The sequence below is a fragment of the Scyliorhinus canicula genome, chromosome 16 (assembly GCF_902713615.1).
Source record: "Scyliorhinus canicula chromosome 16, sScyCan1.1, whole genome shotgun sequence".
NCBI classification, from domain to species: Eukaryota; Metazoa; Chordata; class Chondrichthyes; order Carcharhiniformes; family Scyliorhinidae; genus Scyliorhinus; species Scyliorhinus canicula.
The window spans coordinates 99,822,668-99,849,912 of record NC_052161.1 but is presented as its reverse complement, the minus strand read 5'-3'; the positions used below and the strand labels follow the sequence as shown (position 1 = coordinate 99,849,912).

The 27,245-nt window shown below is 49.1% G+C and overlaps 1 protein-coding gene across 4 annotated transcripts in view; it reads right to left on the bottom strand.

The window, feature by feature from the left end:
• Positions 1 to 27,245, bottom strand: part of ece1 (endothelin converting enzyme 1) — a 401,990-nt gene that overhangs the window by 72,194 nt on the left and 302,551 nt on the right. For all 4 annotated transcript variants that reach the window (XM_038821847.1, XM_038821850.1, XM_038821848.1 and 1 more), the window contains 6 exons: positions 20,316 to 20,440; positions 14,514 to 14,660; positions 13,999 to 14,064; positions 4,901 to 5,089; positions 1,704 to 1,846; positions 306 to 420 (listed from right to left, as the gene is read on the bottom strand). In XM_038821847.1, the coding sequence (XP_038677775.1) occupies positions 306 to 420; positions 1,704 to 1,846; positions 4,901 to 5,089; positions 13,999 to 14,064; positions 14,514 to 14,660; positions 20,316 to 20,440 (785 nt within the window). The remainder of the gene's footprint in view (positions 1 to 305; positions 421 to 1,703; positions 1,847 to 4,900; positions 5,090 to 13,998; positions 14,065 to 14,513; positions 14,661 to 20,315; positions 20,441 to 27,245) is intronic.

Genomic DNA, 27,245 nt, shown 5'->3' with positions numbered 1-27,245 from the left:
TATGGTGAGACAATAGGACATGAGGCGAGATTCTCCAGCCCACCCTTTCGTCATCGGCTGCCAGTGGGAACTTGTGGTTCTGCCGAAGTCCACGGCAATTTGCATTCCTCGCCCGTGCCGCCCACCTATGGTGGAATGGAAGTTCCTGCTGGCAGGAAGGGCTGGGGAATAGTGCCAATGGGAACAGTAGAGTCTCATCAAAACAGAGATCATCTTCATTCTTCTAAATTCGAAGGAGATGGCGGTGCCCGATTCACCATTTTGCTGTATTATTGACCGATGTACTATGACGCTGCTTTACTGACCTTTTTAGTTCCCGACATGGCCATGATGAGCTTTTCCTCAGCTTCCTGGAAACGATGGTCCAGGTAGTAGGCCGTTTTCTTCACTACATTCCATATCATGTAGTTGTTGAGAATGCTGGAGGCAGCAACATGTAAGACAGTTTTAGTCCTTCATTAAGATGGGTCATTAACATAAACTGGTATCGTGCAGCAGCCAGACTGTACCAGGGGATGGGGGTAACACTGGCACCAAATTTAGCAGTTGCCAGGGAAGGGAGAGAGGAAGACAAGCTAAAATCACGGGGGTCAACCGAGCCCTCAGCAATGTTGTGTTTCGGGAATAAGGATTTCATGTTTTTGCTGGTCGCATGTCAATTTTAAAAAGGTACATGGGAACAGATGTAACGTGGGGCTGGATTTTGCGCTCCCGTACAGGGTCGTGAACAGAGGAGGATAGGAAAAATAGCACCCCCCGCCTGCGTGCCAGCGCCCCCCCCTCCCCCCCCCCCCTCCCTCCTCGGTCATTTTCTCAGAAGCAGGATCAGGAAGGGGAGGTGTGGTGGGAGGGGGGAGGACGATTCACACACACACACACACACACACACACACACACACACACACACACACACACAAGACGCATGGGCAGTTAATCGTGTTAAAGGCCATTTGAAGGAGGCAGACTGAAATGTTCGAGTCAACCTGAAGAGAAAGGGAAGGGGGGACGGGAAAGAAAGGGGCAGACAAAGAGAAAGGGGGACAACAAAGAGACAGAGAAAGAGGGAGAAAGGGAAGAGGAGAAAAAGAGAAGGGGGGAGATAAAGAGAAGGGGAAAGAGAAGTAGCGCCGAGGGGAATGGAGATGGATAAAGCGGGAGAAGAGACGAGGACTTGTTAAAAACAGCATTCTTTGAAAGAGACCTTAAATAAGCTATGGTGGTACAAATGTAAGTTACAGATCCCAGGGCATTATCTGTTGATTCGCGTGAATGGATCCTGCCACTAGTATCACCAACATTGCTGATTCACCTCACTTCACTGCTGCTAATGGGATCTTGTTCTTCACTAAGATGGTTCCCACCTTTGCCTAACTAACAATATTCTTCACATGGCAGTAATTAATTGCAATGTGAAGTTGTATGGCACCTTTCAAAAAGACGTGACAAAGTCACAAATATAATCACACTTCATTCATTCTTTTTAAATTACACATTCTCAGGAGCTGAGGCCATTTGTTAGGAAGATCCCTGTTGCATAATATCAATGATTTGACTTCCACCTTGTGACATTATATTGCTTTAGAAAACAGGCACATCGCAGGCAGCTGCAAAGAGAGCCAGGTCCAATGATGATGTCAGCTTTCTATTGTGTGCCCAATGCAAGAGAACAGGAGGAAAAATACAAAAAGGAGGTGGATTCTGACCATTTATCAGTGGAGTTAATGAGGTCAGAGACCTTCTGTAGATATTCCTTCGCATAGACAACTATAGGTTCAGAGTCATTCAGCTCAACGGGGTAGAAGATCGTGGAAAGCAACGGCAGCCAATCGATAACAGGAGCTAATGCCTGTAAAAGAAAAAGAGAACATTCCTAAATTAAAATAGGCCATGGAAGGAGACAGAAATGTTCCAGAAGGGTTAGAAGTACCGACTCAACACACACAGGCTTGGAAATTAGACTATGACCCAGCGTAATATGATTATTTATCAGCTCCACATTCCACAAGTGAGTAAGTGTCAAATGATAATTGAAAATCCAAAAGAGTTAGAATTCTTGACTCGGAAAGCGTTTTGGAAAAAAAATCCTCTCTAACCTTCATTGGACCTTTGTGGAAGGGATTGAATACACCCCAAGAACAAATGACATCCCTCTTTTATTGTTTTTGAGCATAATTTCTTTAAAAAAAATAAGATCAAGGGACAACACGATGGCACAGTGGTTAGCACTGCTGCCTCGTGGCACTGAGGACCTAGGTTCGATCCCGGCCCCGGGTCACTGTCTGTGCGGAGTTTGCACGTTCTCCCTGTGTGTGCGTGGGTTTCCTCCGGGTGCTCCGGTTTCCCCCCACAGTCCAAAGATGTGCAGGTTAGGTGGTTTGACCATGCTAAATTGCCCCATAAGGGTGGGATTTCAGGAATGGGGTGGGGGATCGTGCCTAGGTAGGGTGGTCTTCCGAAGGGTCGGTGCAGACTCAACAGACCGAATGCCCCCCCCACCTCATCCACTATCCTCCCAATCCCCAACCCACTTGCCGACTATCTCACTACCCCTCCCGATCATCAGAACCACTCTGCCCCCACAACCCTCAAATCCCCAATTTTAATCACTGCACTATTGGTGGCCGTGCCTTCAGTTGACTTGGCCTCAAGCTCTGGAATTTGCTCCCTAAATCTCTCCGCCCTCTCTACCACCCTTTTCCTCTTTAAGCCGCTTCTTAAAACCCTTAACTCCAACTTTTGGTCACCTGCCCCAATATTTCCTGATGTGGTCCATGTCCAATTTTACATAGGGGTGCTCCTGTGCAGCGTCTTGGGACTTTTTAAAATGACGTTACAGGCGCTATGTAAATGCAAGTTATTGTTGAAGATCATTTGAATAGCTTGGGATTGGTGGGGAGGGGGTTGCTGTGCTGGGTCTGTGGCTGAGCCCAGAATCTGGAGCCATGGCCAGGGAGTTGTTAATAAGAACTACTGGAAGTGAGTTCACCTTCTACCATCCTTATCACAGCACACAATGGAATGACTTACACAAGTGTCCACAGCAGAAAAACAAGCCTTTTGGCCCATACTGTCTAGCTTGTTTTTTCTGCTCTACTAGAGACTCTCCCTGAATTACTTCACCTCGCCCTATTCGCATAGTCTTCCATTCCCTCATGGCATTTTCTAGATTCCCCTTCAACATAGCTATACCATGTGGCTTAATCACTCCATGTGGTAGCAAGTTCCACCTTCTCACCACGCTCTTGATAAAGAACTTTCTCCTGGATTTATTAGTAATCATTTTGTAATCGATGGCTGCTGGATTTGAACTCCTCCTGATGTGGACACATCTTATATTGGCAGCACAGTGGCCAGCACTGCTGCCTCACAGCACCAGGGATCCTGGTACAATTCCGGCCTTGGGTGACTGCATGGAGTTTGCATGTTCTTCCCGTGTCTGTGTGGGTTTCCTCCGGGTGCTCCGGTTTCCTCCCACAGTCCAAAGATGTGCAGGTTACGTGGAATGGCCATGCTGACTTTCTCCTTCGCGTCCAAAGATGAGATAGGGTTGTAGTGATGGGGCCTGGGTAGGGTACTCCTTTGGAGGGTCGGTGCAGACTCAATGGGCCGAATGGCCTCCTGCTGCACTGGAGGGATTCTATGATTCTATTTATCCCATTCACCATTTGAAAGACCTTCCTATTCAACCATCTCTCTTTTCTAGAGCAAAGAGCCGCAGCCTATCTGGTCTTTCCGTATAGTTAAAACTTCTCTCCCCTCAGGCATGTCTCTCCCCTCAGGCATGTCTCTCCCCTCAGGCATGTCTCTCCCCTCAGGCATGTCATTGCAAATCTCCCTGCGTTTTCCCCTGTGGCTACATCCTTTCTGTAATATGTGCACTGTACTCCAAGTGCGGTCTAACCAAGCGTGAACACACGTTTCGCAATGGAGTTATTGATTAATCACAGCATTCAATCTCGATCAATTAGTCTGCAACAAATCCAGACATGAGGAATTGAAACCGCAGTGACAAACAGCTTCGGAGACCATGGGTTTGAAATCACCTCTTTCCCCCCTAATCATGCCACACTTACCACACTTAATGGCTCTTATTACTCATACACCAGATCGCAAAATATTAGTTTCTGAAAGCAATTTGTCCAAATTGCATTTGATTGAATCGATAATAACTACATCCACTATGCCCCCAGGGAGCCAGCTGCACAGATTGGCCGCTCGCTCAATCAAATAATGTTTCTGCGGATCAATTCTCCAATTTCAAGAGCAGGCTGTGTCCTCTGATTCTGCTGTTCTGGAAAAGGTGAAATGGCCTGCCGGGGTCGATATCTAGCCTCGTTAGAATCCCAACTACAGCAGTCACATCCACTGTGCTAGTTAATCACGTCAACAGGAATGGAGTTAGGGCTGCCAGGGGGTGTGAGGGAAGGGATGGAGCATTCAGAGTTCAGAATGATCATCAACTGGGAACGTGAGCTCGAATTCTCCTGTCCTTACGATTCACTTTTCCCGGAAGCAGCGCAACCCCCCCCCCGGTTTCCCGGCGGCGTGGTGTAATTACAATGGGAAATCCCATTGACAATCAGCGGGAAGACAGAATCCCAGCGCCAGCAAATGGCACGCAGCTGGCGAATCGGAGAATCCAGCCTGTGGTTTGTGGGGTCGGAATTATGTAGTAATTCCTGCCATCTATAGGGGGCAGCCGGGTGCTTAACATTACGATAGCTAGGGTTTTACATTTTGCTGCGATCCGATGGCTGAAAGGCTAACTTTGTTTCCCTCTGTGTGGATACTGCCGGGACGAGAATCTTCAGTATTTGCTGTTTTTAATTTCATGAAGCACGGTCAAAGAAGAGAGGTTAAACCCGGTAACTGATCCCCACCCCAATCAGGCACCGTTTACCTGTAGGTTGCGTATGGTCATCTTGTTGTAGATAAGCTCTTCGTCCCTGCGGTCTTCCTGAGGGACAGTAATGTTGGCCAGGGCTCCCTCAAAGTCCAGAACCTGCTGCATTTGAGCCCGAGTGGAAGTCTCCTCACCGTCCAGCAGCACTCCTATCTCCACCATGTAATTCAGGTAAGCCGTCAGGACCTGGAGCAAAGACAGGGCACATGGTTTATGTGAAGGCCACTTTTAGAGCAGAATTACAAAGGTAAACAAAGCTCCTTATTCGCAAAGGTTCAAATACAGAATTCCCTGGAATTACATTATGGTGATCACAACATTTCCGCAACAATCTCCGGGTGCTCCGGTTTCCTCCCAAGGTCCAAAGATGTACAAGTGAGGGGTATTGTCCATAGTGCTGAAAGGTTAGATGGGGTTATGGGGATAGGGCAGGGGAGTGGGCCTGGGTAGGGCGCTCTTTCAGAGGGTCGGTGCAGACTTGATGGGCCACACCTCCTCCTCCTGCACTGTAGGGATTCTCTGAGAAACTATAATGTATTGAAAGCTGTGCTTACAGCCAGCACTTGCTGCAAGAGTCAGGTTTGCGTCCAGGAACACTCTGTCACAATTTGCTGCCACAATTAGCCCCAGAAGGCGGCCATTTTACATCAGTGGCTCTGACCACATGATGTTTAATACAGGTTGTTTCATTGCTTTCTTTCTTCTGCTTTCACTTCCCTTGTTACAGCTTCTGTGTCTGACATCACTTTGAGGCGAACATTGTCTTCTGGCCAGGGCCGACCAGGGCCTCAGTCAGTGATCCCACAGGACTATAACAGGACTATATTAACAGTGTCTCCCACACATGCAGTATCTGCGAGAGTCTCAAATGAATCCCACGCACTGTTTTTTTTTAAAAAGAGGGAGTCAGTCCATCCTGGCTCCTGATGGTCTGAAACAAATCCTTTGCTGGCTCTGATATCTAGGGGAGTTTACGACCACGTGCCCGGCAATAACAGACAGTAAACCCGTCTGTAAATTGCTTTGAGCTGCTGGATTGATTCGGTGCCTCCTTCCATTCTCAAAAGCCATCAGAACAACATAAACAACAGATTTCACATTAATCTTCAATTATCAGAGACATTTATTTGACAGCAGACCAATAAAGTGGATGTGAACTATAATAAAATTATAAATAGCGTATTAACATAATTTTTGAAAGAAAACTGGAAATGTTTGCTCGCTCGGTTCAAACATGAGCCACCAGCCATGCATAGGACTGGAGCAAGTACACAGCATTGTTTACTTTTTAAGTGGTCCTTCTTCCCCCTCAGGCTATAGCTGGACAAAACATTTACATCGAGGGCCGTAATTCTGACTGCAGCTCATCTTTAAACTCCCTCGGATGGATTAAATGGACCATCACCATTCAAAATGAGCCGTAAGTGGTCTGTCACACATGGTCTATCATCCCTGCTGTGAGATAACTGCACTTTCTCGACCTTATCCAGGAGCAACGCCACAGGACATCTGCTAGTATTTTTTTTTTTTTAAATGTGCTAAAAATCCTCAACATTGCAGCCCAATCATTCCAACCATCAACCAGGCTGCTCTCTCCATATGGAGTCTGCCAGTATTGAATGGGGAACTTCCAGTCCTGAGCTCGCTCTCTCTCTCTCTCTCTCTGAATCCTACCCGGGTTGAATGGGCTCTTGTAAAAGCTTATTACATAATCCTGGGAAAACCCGTTTAATCCCAGAATGGGCAGCACAGTGGTTTGCCGCCAGGGACCCGGGTTCAATTCTGGCTTTGGGTGACTGACTGTCCGTGTGCGGTTTGCACTTTCTCCCCGTGTCTGCGTGGATTTCCTCCGGGTGCTCCGGTTTGCTCCCACTGTCTAAAGATGTGCAGGTTAAGTGGATTGACCATGATCAATGCCTCTTAAGTGTCCAAAAGGTTAGGTTACTGGGATAGGGTGGGGGCCTGACCTTAGGTAGGGTGCCCTTTCAGAGGGTGGTGTAGACTCGATGGGCTGAATGGCCCACCTTCGGCACTGTAGGGATATGGTTCTAGGAAACTCAAGGTAGCCATTACAGTCCGCAATGACTTCCAAAAACTGCCCACTTAATGTTTAATTTAAATGGGGGTTAATTTTAAAATACACAGATCATAATTAGTTACAAGGAGAGATCATGTCCTGTTAATTTAAATTCACAGCGCCAGGGGCCCCATTTCGATTCCGACCTTGGGTGACCGTCTGTGTAGAGTTTGCACTTTCTCCCTGTGTCTGCGTGGGTTTCCTCCCACAGTCCAAAGATGCAGTTAGGTGGATTCACCATGTTAAATTTCCTCGTGGTGCCCAAAGGTTAGGTGGGGCTACGGGGATGGGGCGGGTGGTGGGCTGACTTAGCTTGCTCTTTCAGAGGGTCGGTGCAGACTCGATGGGCCGAACGGCTTCCTTCTGCACTGGAGGGAGTCTATGATGCCATGAAGCGGGCAGAATAGGATTCTAACAGCTGAAATCCTTGTCAGAATGCATAAGCAGGTCTAATTGTGAACACCATGACTACTTTATCTGTTTAAGCTATGGGCCAACTCTCAAAAGAAACATTTGAGTAAGAAAAAAGTTCTGGATTGCATCTGGCTGTGTGGTATATAAACCCATCATTCTCTACCTTTCATCAACAAAGTGGGTCTGGACTCTGAAACTGGGATGCTTTCCAATGACGTGCTGGCCAAATGTTTTGACTTTGTGGAACCGATCCTGGTGCTTTCACAACGCACTGTGCATCACACGTGGAACTGCTTCTCATCCAAACTGTACTTCACTGCCAGACCTTCCATAACAACTGTAGCTGGGTTCAGCGAGGGGGAGGGGAGTGGTGATTCGAGAGAGACGGCCAGGGTTCCTCACTTCTGGCACCAATCCAAAGCAATGTACTGGACGGGGAGCTACAACCAGTGCCTCTTCACCCTCTACCTTGTTCCTCTTTCTGGGGTGCTGGGGGTCTGATTGCGTACGAACTGCCATCATTGAATGCTGTTTTAAAAGGTGCTCCCCACCGCCTAGTTACCATCTGCAAAGAATGATGGACGGAGAGAAAATCAAGGGGTGGAAAACTATTGGGGTGGAAAACTATTGTCCCTCATTTTGCAAATGACAGGAAGGTCTGCAGCAACGAAAGAATGTGGACATCTGCGACAACTTTCACATCCTCAGCCAACCGACAGGCATCAAAGAATGGATGAGGGATTGTTGGGAAAGAATCGAGGTAGGATCTAGATGTGCTGCATCTTCCCATGGCTCAGTCTGTGGCACTCTCTCCACCAAGTCAGGAGGTGGTGAACACAGGCCACATCTCACAGTCTTGAGCACATAAGCCAGACAGATCCCCCAGTGCATGACCAAGGGAGTGCTACACTGTTGGCGGTGCTGTCTTATGAAGGCATTGGGCTGGATTCTCCAATTTTGAGGCCATGTCTGGAGCATGTGACTAGTCTTGCGATGAAAAAGTTGCCGGTGCCCGCGCACTGATGCTCCGCCCGGTGAAGAGCTAGCAGCCACGTCATGTAAAACTCTCGGCGTTCCCGACAGAAACAGCCAGAGAATTGGCGGGTCCGTGGCTGCGCACGGCAACGATCTGCAGCGGCCGCGCCGTACAATATGGCGCCAGCCTTGTGCGGACCCAGCCTGCCAGATAGTGCCTCCCTGTAACCTCTCTCACCACCTCCGGACCACCAAGTTTTTAGGTGTACAGATCACCAACAGCCTGTCCTGGTCCCCCCATGCCGACACTATAGTTAGGAAAGCCCACCAACAACTCTACTTTCTCAGAAGACTAAGGAAATTTGGCATGTCAGCTACGACTCTCACCAACTTCTACGGATGCACCACAGAAAGCATTCTTTCTGGTTGTATCACAGCTTGGTATGGACCCTGTTCTGCCCAAGACCGCAGGAAACTACAAAAGGTCGCGAATGTAGCCCAGTCCATCACACAAACCAGCCTCCCATCCATTGACTCTATCAATAATTCCCGCTGCCTCAGAAAGGCAGCCAGCATAATTAAGGACCCCACGCACCCCGGACATACTCTCTTCCACCGTGTTCCGTCAGGAAAAAGATACCAAAGTTTGAGGTCACATACCAATCGACTCAAGAACAGCTTCTTCCCTACTGTCAGACTTTTGAATGGACCTACCTCACATTAAGTTGATCTTTTCTCTACACCTTGCTATAACTGTAACATTATATTCTGCAGTCTCTCCTTCCTTCCCTATGTACGGTATGCATTGTTTGTACAGCATGCAAGAAACAATACTTTTCACTGTATACTAATACATGTGACAATAATAAATCAAATCAAATCAAACCCCCTACCAGTGCCCCAGCCCCCGCCGAAGTCCCTTGGCCAACAGAACGCACCCCCTCCCCCCGCACCCCCGACTGTGGCGGCGCTGGTCCGCAGCCACCCCACCAGGTTAATGAATACTCAGACCACAAGTGATCCACGTCGTCGGGAAGTCGGCCCATCGGGGGCGTGCCTTCAGGTGATGTCCTGAGGCCATCGCAATGGCGTGCGGCGTACTCAGCGATGATGCCATTTTGGAGGGGGTGGAGCATTCAAAAACAGGCGCCGTCCCGATTTTGGCATCAAAAGGGATTCTCTGGGCCCAATTTCAGTGTCGGCAAGACGGGAATCCCACCCATTAAATTGAAACTCCGCCTGCCCTCTGATTTGGATATTCAAGATTCCATGCCTTTATTTTGAACAGAATGGAAGTTCTCCCTGGAGTCCTGGTGAAAATTTGAAATAATATTCGTGCAACACAAGTGTCAGCCAATGACTATCTCCAGCAAAAGGGAATCTAACCATCTCGTTCAATGGCAAGGCTATCGCTGAATGCCACCCTCCTCCCTGCTCCTGGGGTTACCATTGATCAGAAACTGAACTGGACCAGCCACATAAATATTGTGTCGACAAGAACAGACCAGAGACTGGGAATTCTGCAGAGTAACTCGCCTCCTTACATCCCAAAGCCCGTTCCCCATCTATGAGGCACAAGTTAGGAGTGTGTTGGAATACCCTCCGCCTGCCTTGCTCACTATCGCTTGTTGAAAATCCTGGAACTTCCTTTTCCATCATGGTGGGTGTATCTTTTTTTTTGGAAAATATTTTATTGAACCATTTTTAATTTTCACAGTTTAATACATTAACATTTCTTAAACAACTGCGTGGGCCGACACACGCAAAACACCTAAACAAACAAAAAACAGAAAACAATGTCCCCACTACCCTTGCCCTATTCCTTAATTACCCCTATACTAATTTCCCTGTCCTTATCTTTTTTTTTTAATAAACATTTTATTGAGGTATTTTTGGTATTGTAACAACAACAAAATAAACAATGTACATGAATCTATAAACATAGTGCAAAAGCCGTCTCCCTCCCTTACAGGTCCCACCTTTATTAGCCCCCTACTCTAAGCTAAACTAACCCCCCCCCCTCTTCTGCTGCCGATTAATTTTCCCCAAAGAAGTCGACGAACGGCTGCCATCTCCGGGCGAACCCTAACATTGCCCCTCTCAAAGCGAACATGATTTTCTCCAAACAGAGAAAGCTAGCCATGTCCGATAGCCAGGTCTCCGACTTCGGGGGCTTTGAGTCCCTCCAAGCTAATAATATCCGTCTCCGGGCTACCAAGGAAGCAAAGGCCAGAACGTCTGCCTCTTTCTCCTCCTGGATTCCTGGGTCTTCCGACACCTGAAAATCGCCACCTCTGGACTCAGGGTCACCCTTGTTTTTAACACCGTGGACATGACATCTGCAAACCCCTGCCAGAATCCCCTAAGTTTCGGATATGCCCAGAACATGTGGACATGGTTTGCTGGTCCTTCCGCACATTTTGCCCACTGTCATGTGAGCCCGTTGAACAACCTTGAATCGTATCAGGCTGAGCCTGGACCATGCTGCGGACGCGTTGACTCTACTCAATGCGTCCGCCCATAGACCGTCCTCTATCTCTCCTCCCAGCTCCTCCTCCCACTTGCCCTTCAGCTCCTCGGTCTGCGTCTCCTCCGACCCCATAAGTTCCTTGTAAATGTCAGAGACGCTCCATTCTCCTACCCACCCTCTGGAAACTACCCTGTCCCTATCTAACATTGCCTCCTCCCCCCCCCCCCCCCCCCCCCGCACTGCTGACGTTCAATTTTCCTTGAAAAAAGTCGATGAATGGCTGCCATCTCCGGGCGAACCCGAGTTGAAACTCTCAAGGCGAACTTGATTTTTTCCAAACTGAAAGACCCTGCCATATCGCTGATCCACACTCCTGCCTTCGGGGGCTCGAGTCCCTCCATACCAGCAAAATCCGTCTCCGGGCCACCAGGGAGGGGAAGGCCAGGACATCGGTCTCCCTCCCCACCGTGGCCCCCAACGGTGGGTGCATCTACACCACAGGGTGTGCAGTAAGACAGCAGCTCACCATCACCTTCTCAAGGGTAATTAACGGTGCGCAATAAATGCTGGCCTAGCCAGCAACGGCCACATTCTGTTAAAACAAATATTAAAAAAAAAAAATCTACTGTACAGTGACAACGTGTGTACCATTGACAAGATGGCAAAAGCGCACCAAGGCTCCTTCAACAGCACTTTCCAAACCATGGCCTCTACCATCTAGAAGGACAAGGGTAACAGATACCTGGGGACACCACCACCTACATGTTCTTCACCAAGCCACACACCATCCTGACATAGAAATATATCCCCATTCCTCCACTGTCATGGGTCAAAATCCTGGAACTCCCTCCCTAACAGCACTGTGGCTGTACTTACAACACATGAACTGTAGTGGGTTCAAGAAGGCAGCTCACCATCATCTTCTGAAGGGCAATTAGGGATGGACAATAAGGTTATGAGGCCATTTACTTGATTACTATTTTGGGATCTTGCTGTGTAATAATTGGCAGCCATGCTGCCTACATTACAAGAGGACGTCTTTGGCTACAAAGTGATTTGCGATATTCTGAAGTTGAGAAAGATGCTCTGGAAACTGAGGATTTGTGATCTTAACCAGTGAGGGCCAAGCTGCTGACAAAAGGCGACCTGATGATGTCAGCAGCAGCACAAGAAGAACAAGCGAATTAGATTCTCCCAAAAATAGTAAGCCCCACTCTGCCCGACGTCTGTCCCACTCCTCCTCAGGCTCTGAAGCACATAAAACCCATTTGTAAAACAGGCACATCTACTCATGCAGGGAAATTAAGCTTATGCCTACAGACAGAAAAATTATTTAAGGAACTCTACTCCCTTTTGAACCATTATTTGTACACTCCCACCGTCACAAAGCCAGTGAGAGTTTTCCTTAAGGAATTCCAGTCAGTGCACAGACCATGACCCCACTCCCAAAGTCTACCCCACCATTAACTGGATGGAACAATAACATGGGCTACCTTGCAGTGATGTGGACTAACGCGGAGAGGTTAACTCCCCCATTATAAGAACAATCGCAAATGCTGGAAATTTCAGATAATAAAAACCAGGCTGGTTACTGTCCGGTTAGCGAGGTCACTCCACATTGCTTGGTTGCGATACCTCTTTTCAGAAACTGCTTTGTAATCCAACATTTATTGCTCTCCTGTTTTTCAGGGATTTTGAGGCACTCCTTCAAAAGGTTTGGTTCTCTCTCTTTATTCTATGAGGGTTGCTCATCGTGGCTAAATGGTGCCATGAAATCACCGTGAAGAGAGAGCCCCCAAAACCAACTGAGCAGCTATGGAGATCGAACCTGCGTGGTTGGTATTATTAGGCAGCCCACTTTGACATTCTGAGATGACCTGATGGTAAAACTGCTAGCACTGGATAAGTGGTGTAACGCCCACACATGCCTGAGTTACACTGACACATTCAGTCTTAAATTTGTTATTAGGAATAAACAGGATACCCCTGTTCAGCCAGGTTAATTAACTCAAGATCTTTGGCCTCTGGGAGACTCTGGTCTGACCAGCCATTAGCCCATCACTGAATCTGATGGTTTCTTTTGTCTGTAAATTTAGAGATTAGCCCTGTTATTTTGTGTAATAGGTAATGGATAATCAATTGTCCTGATGGCGATGATAAGTTCAGGACTGGACACGCCTTGTCAGAACCATCTTTGAGGGGCTGGCAGAACTTAAAGAGATAAAAGAATCCTGTTCAAACAGTTGGAGGCAGAAGGATTTGGAAGGCGATTGGGAGAGGTCATGAAAAACTGCCACAGAGACAGACATTCGGACAAGGTCTGAAAGAGTTCCACTGCCAGCAGGAATACGTTTTGTAAATGCAAGTAGCATTTTTGCCTGCCTAAGTGGAGTTGTGGTTCTGGTCCAGTATCTTAGCCACTGTTAGGATCTGGCCTTGCTTCTGTAATAGTGTAAGTACGAGATTACAGGAGGGCTGTGGTCCCCTTTCTGTGGCTCTCTCGCTATAGATCTGTGAAGTCCTTTACGAGGGAAAATGTCCTCCGTTGGTATTTCCCACAGCCATGTTCATATACTATTCCAAATAACATAGGCTTCAATCTGGCCCTCAGAAATATACCCAACCCTCAATGCATTGACTGTCAATGTATCAGGTGCTGTGTTAAACTACCCATGAAGAATCCGGAGGTTGAATAACCTGCCCATGTTAATCTCAAGGTGGATTGGGATATTAGAATTGACTTTATCATCTAAACTGACCAAGTTTCCCGTTTGTGATCACCGTCCATTGAGCATTTGCTGGAAAATGCTTTTATGCAGAAGATTCATGAGTGATGAATCAAACGTGACCCACACAGTCAAACAGCTAACATAACTCATCTGTGTGCTGGGATGAGGGATTGGAGAATTATCACAAGTGTGTGTGGCATGTTAGCAAGGGGGTCCCAAGGCAGTGTGGTGAAGGGGGCAGGATTGCAGGAATGAGGGGGAAGAACAATGAGGAATTAAAAAAAAAAGAGGATGACCCTTTTTACAAGGTAACCATGGCAGCCTGAAGCCTCACGGATCAGTCTGTGCTCATAGCTAAGTCCTTAGCACAGGCCCAAAGTGTCGAATTTACAAAGGTTTTTAAAATGTCACCCTCCTAGGCTCCACCTACCTTTTCATTGGCTGTTGTGTTGAGGTAATAATCTCTTGATGGCAACCCCAGCCCTGATTGGTCCACCTGTAGAGAAAGAAACAGGAAGTGAGAACACTAAAAGGGGGAATGAGGTTCTGGGAACATTCATTTTCCAAGCCTTATCTTGTCACGACTACACTGCTGCCACCTCCCCCCTCCTTTCCAGAATGCAGCAGGTTTTCCAGGAAATGGCTATAGACGACGGACATCCAGGCACATTGATGGACAACCATGACATTCAAGCAAGACCAGCTGAGCCCTGGTGATTATGGCTCACAATTGGTCAACTCTTCTCAGAGCCCCTTGAGATGAATAATGGCCAGGTTTCACTGTGCCATCACAGTCCACTTTACTTGGTCCGGCACCCAGCCTCTTAGTGACATTTCTCTCTCCCTTCCTCGTTTCATCACCACTCATCTCAGGTTTACGCAATAGACCACCGAGAACCTGCCTCTGGGTCACACAGGATTCCGGCTGTGTACCCAGCTACCTACCTGTATGACGTTACTATTGGAGTTTTTTGAATCTGTGCTGATGTAGATGGAGAGGAATGGTGAGGTCCGGTAATGGGCTGTAACAGACTGCAGCACTTCCTGGAAGTTCTCCTTATCCCATGGCTTTGTAATGTTCCAGCCTCCCAGCTGCGGAAAGAACGAGGAGAGATTGTTAAATGGGCGACTGCGATGCGGCAACTTCTTTTATGAGCAGTTATAACCCTTTATGGATCACAGAACGATACAGCACAGGAGGAGGCCATTTGGCCCACTCTATCTATGCTAGCTGGGTGAAAGAGAATCCAATTAACTCCACTTCTTTGCCATTTCCCTCCATATCATGGCAAATGCTTACTTTTCAAGCTTTAGTCCATTTTCTTTTGAAAGTAATTATTGGTTCTGCTTCCACCACTCTCTCAGGCAAAGCACTGTGAATTGTTACATAACCTGTGGAGTATAAAATGTCTCCTTATCACCACCTACCTTTTTCCCCCAATTATTCAAACTCGTTTCCGCACCAACCCAGTGGCCAGTATTCCTGTTTAATCCTGGGCAGCGAGTGTTTGGAGGCTATTCAGCTCTAGGGGAATTGCATGAAATCCTGAACCTATCGTCTCCCCACATCCCAGATATGAGTATTTTCCATCAGGGATCCTTAGATTGGATGACAGTGATGGTTCGGATTGGAGTCAGGAATGGGAACACGGACTTCCTTATCCCGGGGTTACCATGGCCAAATACAAAGTCTCCAAGTTCCTCCAGCCAAGTCCTACAGGTCAGGAATGGTACCTGGGACCAGCTTTCCTTGCAACTCTCAATAGGGCACTGCACTTCCCAACTCACTCACCGATTACACCCAAGTTAAACTTCAAGGGTTGCTCTTCCGCCTTGAAGGCACTACCCAAATAGAAGGTCTTGTTTCATAATCAATGTAATAAATTGACCGTGACCATCTGATTTGACTCACATTACCTGCAACTGGATGACTTCCAGTCCTCCATGAAATGGTGATCCAGTAAATGCCTCAATTTGAAAATTCTCAACTGTGCGGTCAAGTCCCCTCCATGCCGCCTTTCCATCCACTCCCTACAAAATCCTCTAGCCCCAGAACCTTCGGTGAACACTGCGCTCCTCCAATTCTGGTCTCTGTTCCATCCAACACTTCCTTCATCACACCATTGACGGCTGTGCCTAATGTTTGCTTCTTTGGCTTAATGGTTGACCGTTTACACTCCTGCGTGGTACCTTGAGATGGTTTACGATGTTAAACGTGTTATGAAAATGTAAGTTGTTGTTGTCCAACCACATGTTTCTACAATGCAGCCATTTCCGAAGTCAAACATCACAGCCACCGTACTTCCTACACCAACATCTCTCAAAATGGCCATATCAACGGCAAGTTTTAAAACCTAGATGGTACTGCAAGGCTGGGTACCCACTTCCCACAGGCATTCCCGGACCCTGCACGTTAATGATGCCACACAGAGCTGCCAGAAAGCCAAAATGGTCAAGGTGTTAGTAAAGGAAATAGCTAGAACTGAGAATTAAAGGACCCCAAGATGTTGCCAAGGCTTGAAAATGGCAGCTACGAGGAGAGATTTGATAAGCTAGTGTAAGAGTCCCTTCCTGTTTATTCCCTTACTTCCCCGTTCTTTTACTTTTGCCGTTACATTTGTGATCCATGGATGATTTCTGGACATGCGTTTTTTAAACTGGATCAAACTAGAGCTGTAGACGGACTGGCACCAATGACAGAGATTGGCTGGGACTCAGTTTGATTTATTGGCTGATGGCCAATGAATTGGCCCAAAAGGATGTGCTTTGCCCGGTAAGAGGTGGTGATTGGATCTGATCCCACTGGAATGTATCAGAGTTTCAAGGTTTGAGTTTTTAGTTTTAGTGCGTGTCCTGGCTGCTCAGAGTAAGGACTGCTGTCTTCTCCCTTCTCCACTTTCTCCAGAAGGGCTGTGTTTTTGAACTGGCAGGGAGCCTGGTTGAATCTATGTACAGGAGAACCATTACAGGATGTGCAAGCAAATTCCAGAACTGACCAACTCTCTCTGCAGAAAAGGCAGAGGCCTGGAAATAAACCATAAACTGAAAACAAAGTTGAGTTGAAGCATAGAGGCCTCTCCAGGAAAAGTGGAGAGTAATACATTTCTAAACTACAGAGAAGGTCATTACAGGCTTGCAAACCAAGGACTTTAATTTATAGGCTGGCTGTGAAGAAAGTGCACTAAACAACCACCATTGAAGCAAAGGCTCTTATCTTTTGACTTTGATCCTTATTATTTTTTCACCCTTTTTCTCACCCCATGTTTGTCTTGTGTGTGTGTGTGGATAGAGGGTGGGGCAGTTAAAGTGGGTCATTGGTATTAGCTTGCAGTTAACCAGTTGTACTTACTACATATTTCATAATAATTCTTGATGTAAATAAACTGTAATTGTGTTTACATTTACAAACCTGGTGACTGTAATTATTGGACAGCCAAGGGCCAAAGATTGCAGCCATCCTAATAAGAATTATTAGTAAATTTACTTGTGGTTGTGACTCCGGGGGAAGTGGGGCTGTAGTTGACCGTGCACTAGCCCAGGGTGTCGCAACACTAGGGTTATTTTCCTTAGAACAGAGGGGACTAAGGGGTGGCCTAATTGGGTGTAGACAATTATGAGGGATGTATTCAGTGTAGACAGGAAGCACTTGCTTCCCCCTAGCTGAGGGGTCAATTACCAGGAGGCACAGATTCAAGGTGATTGGTAGAAAGGTTAGAAGGGACATGAGGAAAAGCTTTCTCATCAAGAGGGTGTCTGTAATTCACGGCCTAAATTTGTGGTCGAGGCTGAAACACTCAACTCACTTATAAGGTACCTGGATCTGCACCTGAAGTGTTGCTAACTGCAAGGCTACGGGAAAGATGCCGGACAGTGGCTTGGAAATGAGTGGCTAGTTTCTTTTTCTCTCTTTTTTTGGCCAGCTCAGACACGATGGGCTGAATGGCCTTTTTCTTGCTATAACTTTGTTTTTTGGTTCTACGATGATGTGGCAGATGCCCTTTATGGCCACAGATAGACAGGGACAAAATCAGCAGATGGAGGCTCTGGCTCCTCTTGCATTTCTTGGATATGAACTTTAGTCCACTATTTTCCTTCTGCAACAGGCCACCTGTCCTCGAGTGTCTGATCACAGCCTCTCCAGGGTCTTTACAATTAGAGGGAGAGCTGCTTGTACAGACAGCAAACTTGCAGAAGACAAAAACACAGTACATCAACCACTAGCCATTGAAACATGGCCATTCCTCAATAAAGCTCCACTACAATCAGGACATTGCTTCAGCTACACTCTCCAACAGTTACATCATAGCTTAGACTGTGTGATTTAATCACAGAATGAAATAAACTGCACCTGCCAGACCCCTTTACATAATTGTTATCAACTCCAATCTCAGTTCCCTATTTGTTTATAAAAACTAAATATAAACGGAGAGCGAGTATGGTGTATTGACACCTGTCAGCTTGGTCCAGTTGCTAACCCTCTGAACTCTGAGTCAGGTCATGGGCTTTAGCCCGATATGAGCGCATGATCATCACCCGGCACAGTGGTTAGCATTGCAGCCTACGGCGCCGAGGACCTGGGTTCGATCACGGCCCTGGATCACTGTCCTTGTGGAGTTTGCACATTCTCACCGTGTCTGCGTGGGTTTCACCCCCACAACCCAAAGATGTGCTGATTAGGTGGGTGGCCACACTAAATTGCCCCTTAATTGGAAAAAAAGAAATTGGGGACTCTAAATTTAAAAAAAAAGATCTACTGGCAGCATCGTTCTGCTCCCCTGTTCATTTGAATGGGGGCAGGGCTTGGCCAGTGGATCGAGCCTTCTGTCCCTCCCTCTCTCGGTCCCCCTCTCGGTCTCTCCCTGTCTCTCTCTCCCTCTCTCGGTCCCCCTCTCGGTCTCTCCCGGTCTCTCTCTCTCCCTCTCTCGGTCTCTCTTTCTCTCCTCTCTCCCTCTCTCGCTCTCTCTCTCTCTCCTCCCTCTCTCGGTCCTCTCTCTCTCCTCCCTCTCTCTCTCTCTCTCCCTCCCTCTCTCGGTCTCTCTCTCTCTCTCGGTCTCTCTCTCCTCTCTCGGTCTCTCTCTCTCTCTCCTCTCTCGGTCTCTCTCTCTCTCTCCCTCTCTTCTCGCTCTCGGTTCTCTCTCTCTCCTCTCTCTCCCTCCTCTCTCCCCCTCCCTCTCTCTCCTCTCTCGGTCTCTCCTCCTCTCTCCCTCTCTCGCTCTCCCTCGCCCCGCTCTCTCCCTCTCTCGCTCTCCCTCGCCCCCGCTCTCTCCCTCTCTCCCTGGTCTCTCTCTCTCCCTCTCTTGCGTCTCTCTCTCTCCCTCTCTCTCTCGGTCTCTCTCTCTCTCTCTCCCTCTCTCTGGTCTCTCTCTCTCCCTCTCTTTGGTCTCTCTCTCTCCCTCTCTTTTGTCTCTCTCTCTCTCCTCCCTCTCTTTGGTCTCTCTCTCTCCCTCTCTTTGGTCTCTCTCTCTCCCTCTCTTTGGTCTCTCTCTCCCTCTCTTTGGTCTCTCTCCCCTCTTTGGTCTCTCCCTCCCTCTCTTTGGTCTCTCCCTCCCCTCTTTGGCTCTCCCCTCCCTCTTTGGTCTCTCTCCCTCCCTCTCTTTGGTCTCTCACTCCCTCTCTTGGTCTCTCCCTCCCTCTCTTTGGTCTCTCCCTCCCTCTCTTGGTCTCTCCCCCCCTCTCTTTGGTCTCTCCCCTCTCTTTGGTCTCTCTCTCCCTCTCGGTCTCTCTCCCCTCCCTCTCTGGTCTCTCTCTCTCCCTCTCAAAAGCTTATTTCTCTTGTTCATGGAAAAGCTTCTCTTTTGAGCTTCTCTTCTGCACTGTAAACTGTAGACCTCTCTTGGTCTCTCCTCCCTCTCTTTGGTCTCTCCCTCCCCTCTTTGGTCTCTCCCTCCCTCTCTTGGTCTCTCCCTCCCTCTCTTTGGTCTCTCCCTCCCTCTCTTTGGTCTCTCCCTCCCTCTCTTTTCTCTCTCTCCCCTCCCTCTCTTTGGTCTCTCCCCCCCTCTCTCTTGGTCTCTCCCTCCCTCTCTTTGGTCTCTCCTCCCTCTCTTTGGTCTCTCCCCTCCCTCTCTTTGTCTCTCCCTCCCTCTCTTTGGTCTCTCTCTCCCTCTCTTTGGTCTCTCTCCTCCCTCTCTGTCTCTCTCTCCCTCTCAAAAGCTTATTTCTCTTGTTCTTGGAAAAGCTTCTCTTTTGAGCTTCTCTTCTGCACTGTAAAAGACTCTTTGATTCTGTGACTGATAATATCTTCTGATGGCTCACTGTCAACACACCCAATCTCATCTCCATGGCTTTACCTTCCTCTTTATAGTTAATCTTCCCTTTGATCAGGAAGGGGAACATTAGTTGGCTTCCCCTTCCGGGGTTCCAGAGTATAACCCCAGTCAGAGCAGCTAGCTCACCAAAAACCGAGGAACAATCCTAAGACGTTGCAACACACTCCTGGAAGATGTTAGTGTGCTATAGTGATCACAATTGGACCAGAGCACAGCATGATGTAACAAAATTGGGGGGCATTGGGGGGGTTGGGAGGAGATGAGCTGTCAGGGGCTGAAAACAATCATCATCATTCCGAGTCCAAGTGATTGAAAGGAATATATATCCACAAGGTTCTTAGTACAGGATCGATAAAAACAATGTCTTGATTTAACATTGAGGCAAAGTATCCTGCCTGAAAATCATTGAGAGCTGACAGAACAGTGTGTGTGGGAAGGTTACACAGTGATGAGGTTGTCCTAGTGTGCTGTCACTACTCACTTTGTTAATGATGTCGAGAAGGGGCTGCCCTTGCAACTCTTCAATCTTCTGCTCGTTCATGCAGGCCTGATAATAATGCTGGGATTTGCGTTCAGCTTCACTCGTCGTGTTCAATGTCGTGTTTTCTGGGATGAGAGAATTTTCTTTTCAGAGCTGCGCCTCTCAAGAGTGGCTGAGCGAATACAATGCAAAACTCAAAACATTTCTAGACGTTCATTAAAATTTACTTGCAAAAATGATCATCTGTTCGTGCTCGTTTCATAACGTGCACCCGTTGCCTGTACTTTCAGGGGGAAAGCAAGCACAGGAAGAGGCCATTCAGCCCATTCAGTCATTCAATTTGACCATCACTGATGGGCACCTCAATTCCATTCTCCCACCTTTACTCCATTTCCCTTGATCACCTTTACCCCAAAATATTGAGCATTTCAGAGCCGCACAGCGACGCAGTGGTTAGTACTGCTGTCTCACTGTGCTGAGCTTCCGGGTTCCATCTAAATTGAACATTTCAGGGCTGCCCAGTTCCATAGTGGTTAGCACTGCTGCCCCTCGGTGCCGAGGTCCCAGGTTCGATCTAAATATTGAACATTTCGGGGTCGCACGTTGGCGCAGTGGTTAGCACTGCCGCCTCTGGGTGCTGAGGTCCCGGGTTCAATCTAAATATTGAACATTTCAGGGCCGCAAGCTGGCGCAGTGGTTAGCACTGCTGCCTCACGGTGCCCGAGAACCCAGGTTCGATCTCAGCCCCGGGCCACTATCTGTGTGGAGTCTGCATCCTCACTGTGTCTCCATGGGTCTCACTCCCACAACCCAAAGATGTGCAGGGTAGGTGGACCAGTCAAGCTAAATTGCCCTTAATTGGAAAAAAAAATATATTGAATATTTCAATTCACCCAGAACCCATAACCTTTTTGGGGAAGGAGAAGACTCGCCTTCCACCAGCCACTGTGTGAAGAAAATGTGTCCAGATTCCATTGGTCAATGAATGATGATGCTATTTGATGTTATTCTTATTAAGAGTGGGGGAGCTCTCCGTTTGACATGGTCAACGTCTATGCTTCATTTGTTCTTGTTCTTTATGAGAACATGCTGCGTATCAACTGACTGCTTCATTTCCTGGCTTCACAACCGTGATCTACAATTTAAACACACCTCACTGCCTGTAAAACACACTGGGACGTCCCAGTGTTGCAAAAATCTCTCCAATCCTTCCATTCTAACTTTTCACAGAAACATCCAGCAAATCTTTTTCTGTTTGTGAACCCAAGGTGATGGATGAGCTGCAAATCACAATAAGAGTCATCTAATATAAGTGACGGGTGCAAATGGTAACAAGACGCCAAATTACCAAAGTTGTTCTGCCTGAAGGAACGAGTGATATCAATCTGGATTATTTTGTTCCATTTGTACATTCTTGCCTGTTTCTCAAGATTAATATGAGAACACAATGCTAGAAAATGCTACACAAAGTTCAATTCTGTTGATCTTGGCCAACGTTCTTAGCTTTCTGGCTGGTGTTTTTGACTCTGTCCAAAGGCTACAATGAAAAGACTATGCAAACACTCTCACACCCTGCCTGCCACCCCCCAGACTGGACATGCACAGTGCTGCAGGAGTGCTGCTGTGACCCTTGAGGCGACCCTGCGCAGTCAGAGATCCACCATTAATGGCCGTGCCATCGCCCATGAAGGCCCTGAAGCTCTGGAGTTCCGTTCCTCATTCTCTTCCATTGGAAGTTTGTTGAAACCAAGCTTAGTTCTAATACCTCCTTTTCAGACCATAAGACATAGGAGCAAAAATAGGCCATTTGGCCCATCGAGTCTGCTCCGCCATTCAATGGGATCATGACTGATCTAATATAATCTTCAACTCCACTTTCCAGCCTTATCCCCATAACCTTCGTGATGGAACCATCAATTCACCAGACACGTGTTTCCGATATGAATCTAGGCTTTAATCGACTTACTTCAGAGCCAGCCTGTTACCCGTTGATGAACTCTTAGTGAACTCAGGCTGACGCTGGACAAGGGTATTTATACAGCTGCACTAGGGGAGGAGTCATGGGCGGAGCCAAGGGTGGAGCCCAGTACAAGTTCCTGAATACCCCAGAGCTACTCCCCCTAGTGGTATAGCGCTACTACTGCGCGCTTACAAAGACAGTGAGAATTATATATACATATCTATATTACATTCACCACATTCACCCCCTGCAAAAAAAAATCAAGTCCGGCGGGGGTGGTGGCCTACAACGTCAGTCTGTCCGGTGGTCGAATTTTCCGTTGTGATCTGCGGAGCACCGGGGTTGCAGCCTCTTGCGGTGGCTGGATGTGTTGTGTGGGGTATGATGGCGGACTGCAGAGAGGGTTTATCTGACCTTCATACTCTTCTGGTTCGACCGGGGACTGGGGCGCCGGGGCTGGCCGGCGTGGAACTGGTGGAGCGAGCTTGTGGGTTCGGGAGCGCAAGGGGGCAGCAGCATGGGTGTAGGGAGAGGTCCTTCTGTGGGGGTAGAGGGGGCGCTGGATCTGGCAGGTGCCAATTCCCGGAGGATACCGTGTCCTGACGGCCGTCCGGGAACTCGACGAATGCGTACTGGGGGTTGGAGTGGAGCAGGCGCACCTTTTCAACAAGGGGGTCGGTTTTGTGCGCCCTGATGTGTTTCCTCAAAAGTACGGGGCCCGGCGTCCTCAGCCATGCCGGAATTGAGACCCCCGTGGTAGTGCCCCTGGAAAAATGAAGAGCCTCTCGTGAGGGGTCTGGTTGGTCGCCGTACACAAAAGGGATCGAATAGCGTGGAGCGCGTCTGGGAGGACTTCCTGCCACTGGGAGACTTGGAGCTTTCTAGACTGGAGGGTCAGTAGGACAGTCTTCCAGGCCGTCGGTTCTCCCTCTCCCCTGCCCGTTCCCCCTGGGGTTGTAGCTGGTAGTCCTGCGTGAGGCAATGCCCTTGTCGAGCAGGTACTGACGCAGCTCATAGCGTGAAGGACGAACCCACGGTCGCTGTGTACGTAGCTGGGGAAACCAAACAGGGTGAAGATGCTATGCAGGGCCCTAATGACTGTGTGGGAGGTCAGTCGGGGCACGGGATAGCGAACGGGGAAACAGGAGAACTCGTCTACGACGTTTAAAAAGTAAACGTTCTTGTTAGTTGAGGGGAGTGGCGAGGCGTTCAAAGGGCCTAAAGCCTTGACCAGGTGGCCCTGTCTGGTCTACAGAAGTGCGGTTTGCACTCCGCACAGATCGGGCAGTCCCTGGGTGAACCGCTTTTACCTCCTCGTTGGAGAAAGGCAGGTTTCGGGCCCTGATGTAGTGGGCGAGCCGGGTGACCACCGGGTGGCAGAGGTCATTGTGGATGACTTTTAATCGGTCAATCTGCGCGCTGGCGCATGTCCAGCGGGATAGGGCTCGTTGAGCTTCCCGGGTCGATATTTGATATCGTAATTGTAGGTGGAGAGTTCGATCCTCCACCTCAGAATTTTGTAGTTTTTAATTTTGCCCCTTTGCGAGTTGTCGAACATGAAGGCAACCGATCTTTGGTCGGTGATGAGGGTGAACCTCCTACCTGCGAGGTAGTGCCTCCAGTGACGGATAGCCTCCACAATGGCTTGTGCTTCTTTCTCGACTGAAGAGTGTCGAGTTCTGAAGCGGAGAGGGTACGGGAGAAAAATGCAACTGGTCTCCTGCCTGATTTAACGTGCTGCAAGAGCTACCTCTGAGGCGTCGCTCTCTACCTGAAATGGGTGGATTCATCCACCGCCCGCATGACTGCTTTGGCGATGTCCTCCTTGGTGCCGTCGAAGGCCTGGCGTGCCTCGCTGACAGGGGAAATCGTGTGGCCCTAAAGAGTGGGCGGGCTTTGTCCACATATTGAGGGACCCACTGCGTAGTAGGAAAAGAAGCTCAAGCACCGTTTGAGGGCCTTGGGGCAATGGGGGAGGGGGATTCTAAGAGTCCGGGCATACGGTCCGGGTCTGGGCCCAAGACTCCGTTTCCATGACATAGCCGAGGATGGCTAGTCTGGTTGTGCGGAAAACGCATTTCTCCTTGTTATACGCGAGATTCAGTTTCTGTGCCGTCTGGAGAAAACGGTGGAGGTTGGCGTCGTGGTCCTGCTGGTCATAGCCGCAGATGGTGACATTGTCCAAGTACGGAAACGTGGCCCGCAGCCCGTACTGGTCCACCATTTGGTCCATTGCTCGTTGGAACACCGAGACTCCATTAGTGACGCCGAAAGGGACCCGAGGAAATGGAAAACGGCCATCGGCCTCGAATGCCGTGTAGTGGCGGTCCTCCGGGCGGATTGGGAGCTGGTGGTATGCAGACTTCAGATCCACCGTGGAAAAGCTGGTACTGGGCGGTCTCATGTCTGCAATCCTGGGGAGGGGATACGCGTCAAGGAGCGTAAATCTATTTATGGTCTGACTGTAGTCGACCACCATACGGAATTTTTCCCCCGTCTTAACGACCAACACCTGAGCTCTCCAGGGACTATTGCTGGCCTCTATAATCCCCTCACTGAGAAGCCTTCGGACCTCTGATCTGATAAATAGCCTATCCTGCAGGCTGTATTGCCTGCTTCGAGTGGCTACAGGTTTACAGTCCTTTGTGAGATTGGCGAAGAGAGGGGAGGGGGGGGGGGGGGAAGGTTTGCAGCGTAGCGAGGCTGCAGGTAGTGAGTGGGGGCAGGGGCCCCCGAAGCTGAGGATGAGGCTCTTAAGGTTACATTGAAAATCTAGGCCTAATAGAGTGGGCGCAGAGGTCGGGCAAAATGTAGAGTTGGAATTTTGAGTAGCTAGCGTCTCGGATTGTGTGTCGCGGCGGTGCGCCCCTGGATCTGGACCGAATGGGAGCCTGAAGCGAGCGATATAGTTTGCTGCACGGGGAAAACGGGGCGAACACGTCTTACCAGGTCTGGATGCATGAAGCTCTCCGTGCTCCCACTCAAAGAGGCATGGCGTTTTGTACCCGTTGATATGGACCTCTGCCATCGAGTTTCGTAGATTCTTTGGTCGTGATTGGTCCAGGGTGACCGCGCTGAGTTGCGGGTAATCGGCGGCTCGATCAGCTGTGCTGGAGTGGCCCCGTGATGACTGCCTTCTGAGTTCATAGTCGAATTCGAATTCTTCCGCAGAGTTGTCCGAGCGCGGAGATGCCGATCGGGCCCGTGGATCGCACGTGGCGGGCGGCGGGGAAGATGGCGTCCAAGATGGCGGCCCCCATGGGTCACACGTGGCCGGCCGCGTGGTGGAGGTTTTCCAAGATGGCGGCCCCATGAGTCGCACGTGGCCGGCCGCGTGGTGGAGGTTTTCCAAGATGGCCGCCCCATGGATCGCACGTGGCTGGAGGGGGTGGAGTCGGGGCATAGGCCGCAGTGTTTCGGGCTCCGCGGGCCTGCGAGTGTGGAGAGCGATTACTTTAGTCGCTGGGGAGTTGGAAGCTGAGGCCCTTTTAGCAAGGCACACTCTTGCGTAATGGCCTTTTCGCCCGCAGCTGCTGCAGGTCGCGTTGCGGGCCGGGCAGTGCTGCCGCGGGTGCTGGTTTGGTACCGCAGAAATGACAGGCTGGAGCAGCATAGTGGCTGGCTGGAGCAGCATAGTGGCTGGCTGGAGCATAGTGGCTGGCTGGGGCAGCGTAGTGGCTGGCTGGAGCAGCATAGTGGCTGGCTGGAGCAGCATAGTGGCTGGCTGGAGCAGCATAGTGGCTGGCTGGGGCAGCATAGTGGCTGGCTGGGGCAGCATGGTGGCTGGGCGGCCACAGGCCTGGGGGAGTCGCTGGTCGGGGGCCCATGATTGGGTCGCGGGGTCCGCGGGAGCGAGTTAAGGCTGCGGAAGGAGACCTCCATCATGGTAGCAGCTTCCACAGTCGTTTCTAAGTCCTGGGCCCCCTTTTCCAGCAGTCGTTGGCGCACGTAGTTAGACCTGAGGCCTGCTACAAAAACATCGCGTACCGCAAATTCCCTGTGTTCAGCCGCGGTAACCGCTTGGTAATTACAGTCATTGGACAAATTATTGAGTTCCCTTAGAAATTCGGCGAGTGATTCTGTAGGCCGCTGACAGCGAGTCGTGAACACATGGCGAGCATAAATTTCATTAATAGGCCGTACATAAATTTTATCGAGAACTGCTAGCGCCGCAGCATATGAACTGGCCGAGTTTAGTTGCGTAGAGATTCTGTGGCTCACCCTCGCGTGCAGTAGACTTAGCTTCTGATCCTCTGTCGTTTCGGCTGTGCTCGCTTCTGCAGGTAGGCCTTGAAGCACCGGATCCAGTGGGAGAAGATTTCTTAGCCTCTGCATCCTGCGGGTCGAGTTCCAGGCGTCCAGGCTTGAGGGCCGATTCTATAATCGATCTTTACTGTTCTTAAGTCGATTAAATTGATGGAACCATCAATTCACCAGACACGTGTTTCCGATATGAATCTAGGCTTTAATCGACTTACTTCAGAGCCAGTCTGTTACCCGTTGATGAACTCTTAGTGAACTCAGGCTGACTCTGGACAAGGGTATTTATACAGCTGCACTAGGGGAGGAGTTGTGCGCGGAGCCAAGGGTGGAGCCCAGTACAAGTTGCTGAGTACTCCCAGAGCTACTCCCCCTAGTGGTAGGATAGCGCTACTGCGCTTACAAAGACAGTGTGAATTATCATATATACATATCTATATTACATTCACCACACTTCGATTCTCTGACTGATCAGAAATCTGTCTCTCTCAGCCTTGAACATGGTTAACGACCCAGCCTCTACAGCTCGCTGCGGTAAAGAGTTCCACAGATTCACTACCCTCTGAGAGAAGAAGTTCCCCCTCATCTGTCTTAAATAGGTGACCCCATACTCCGGTCCTAGACTCTCCCACAAAGGGAAACAACCTCTCAGTATCTAGCCTGTCAAGCCCCCTGAATATCATATATGTCTCAATAAGGTCACCTCTTAT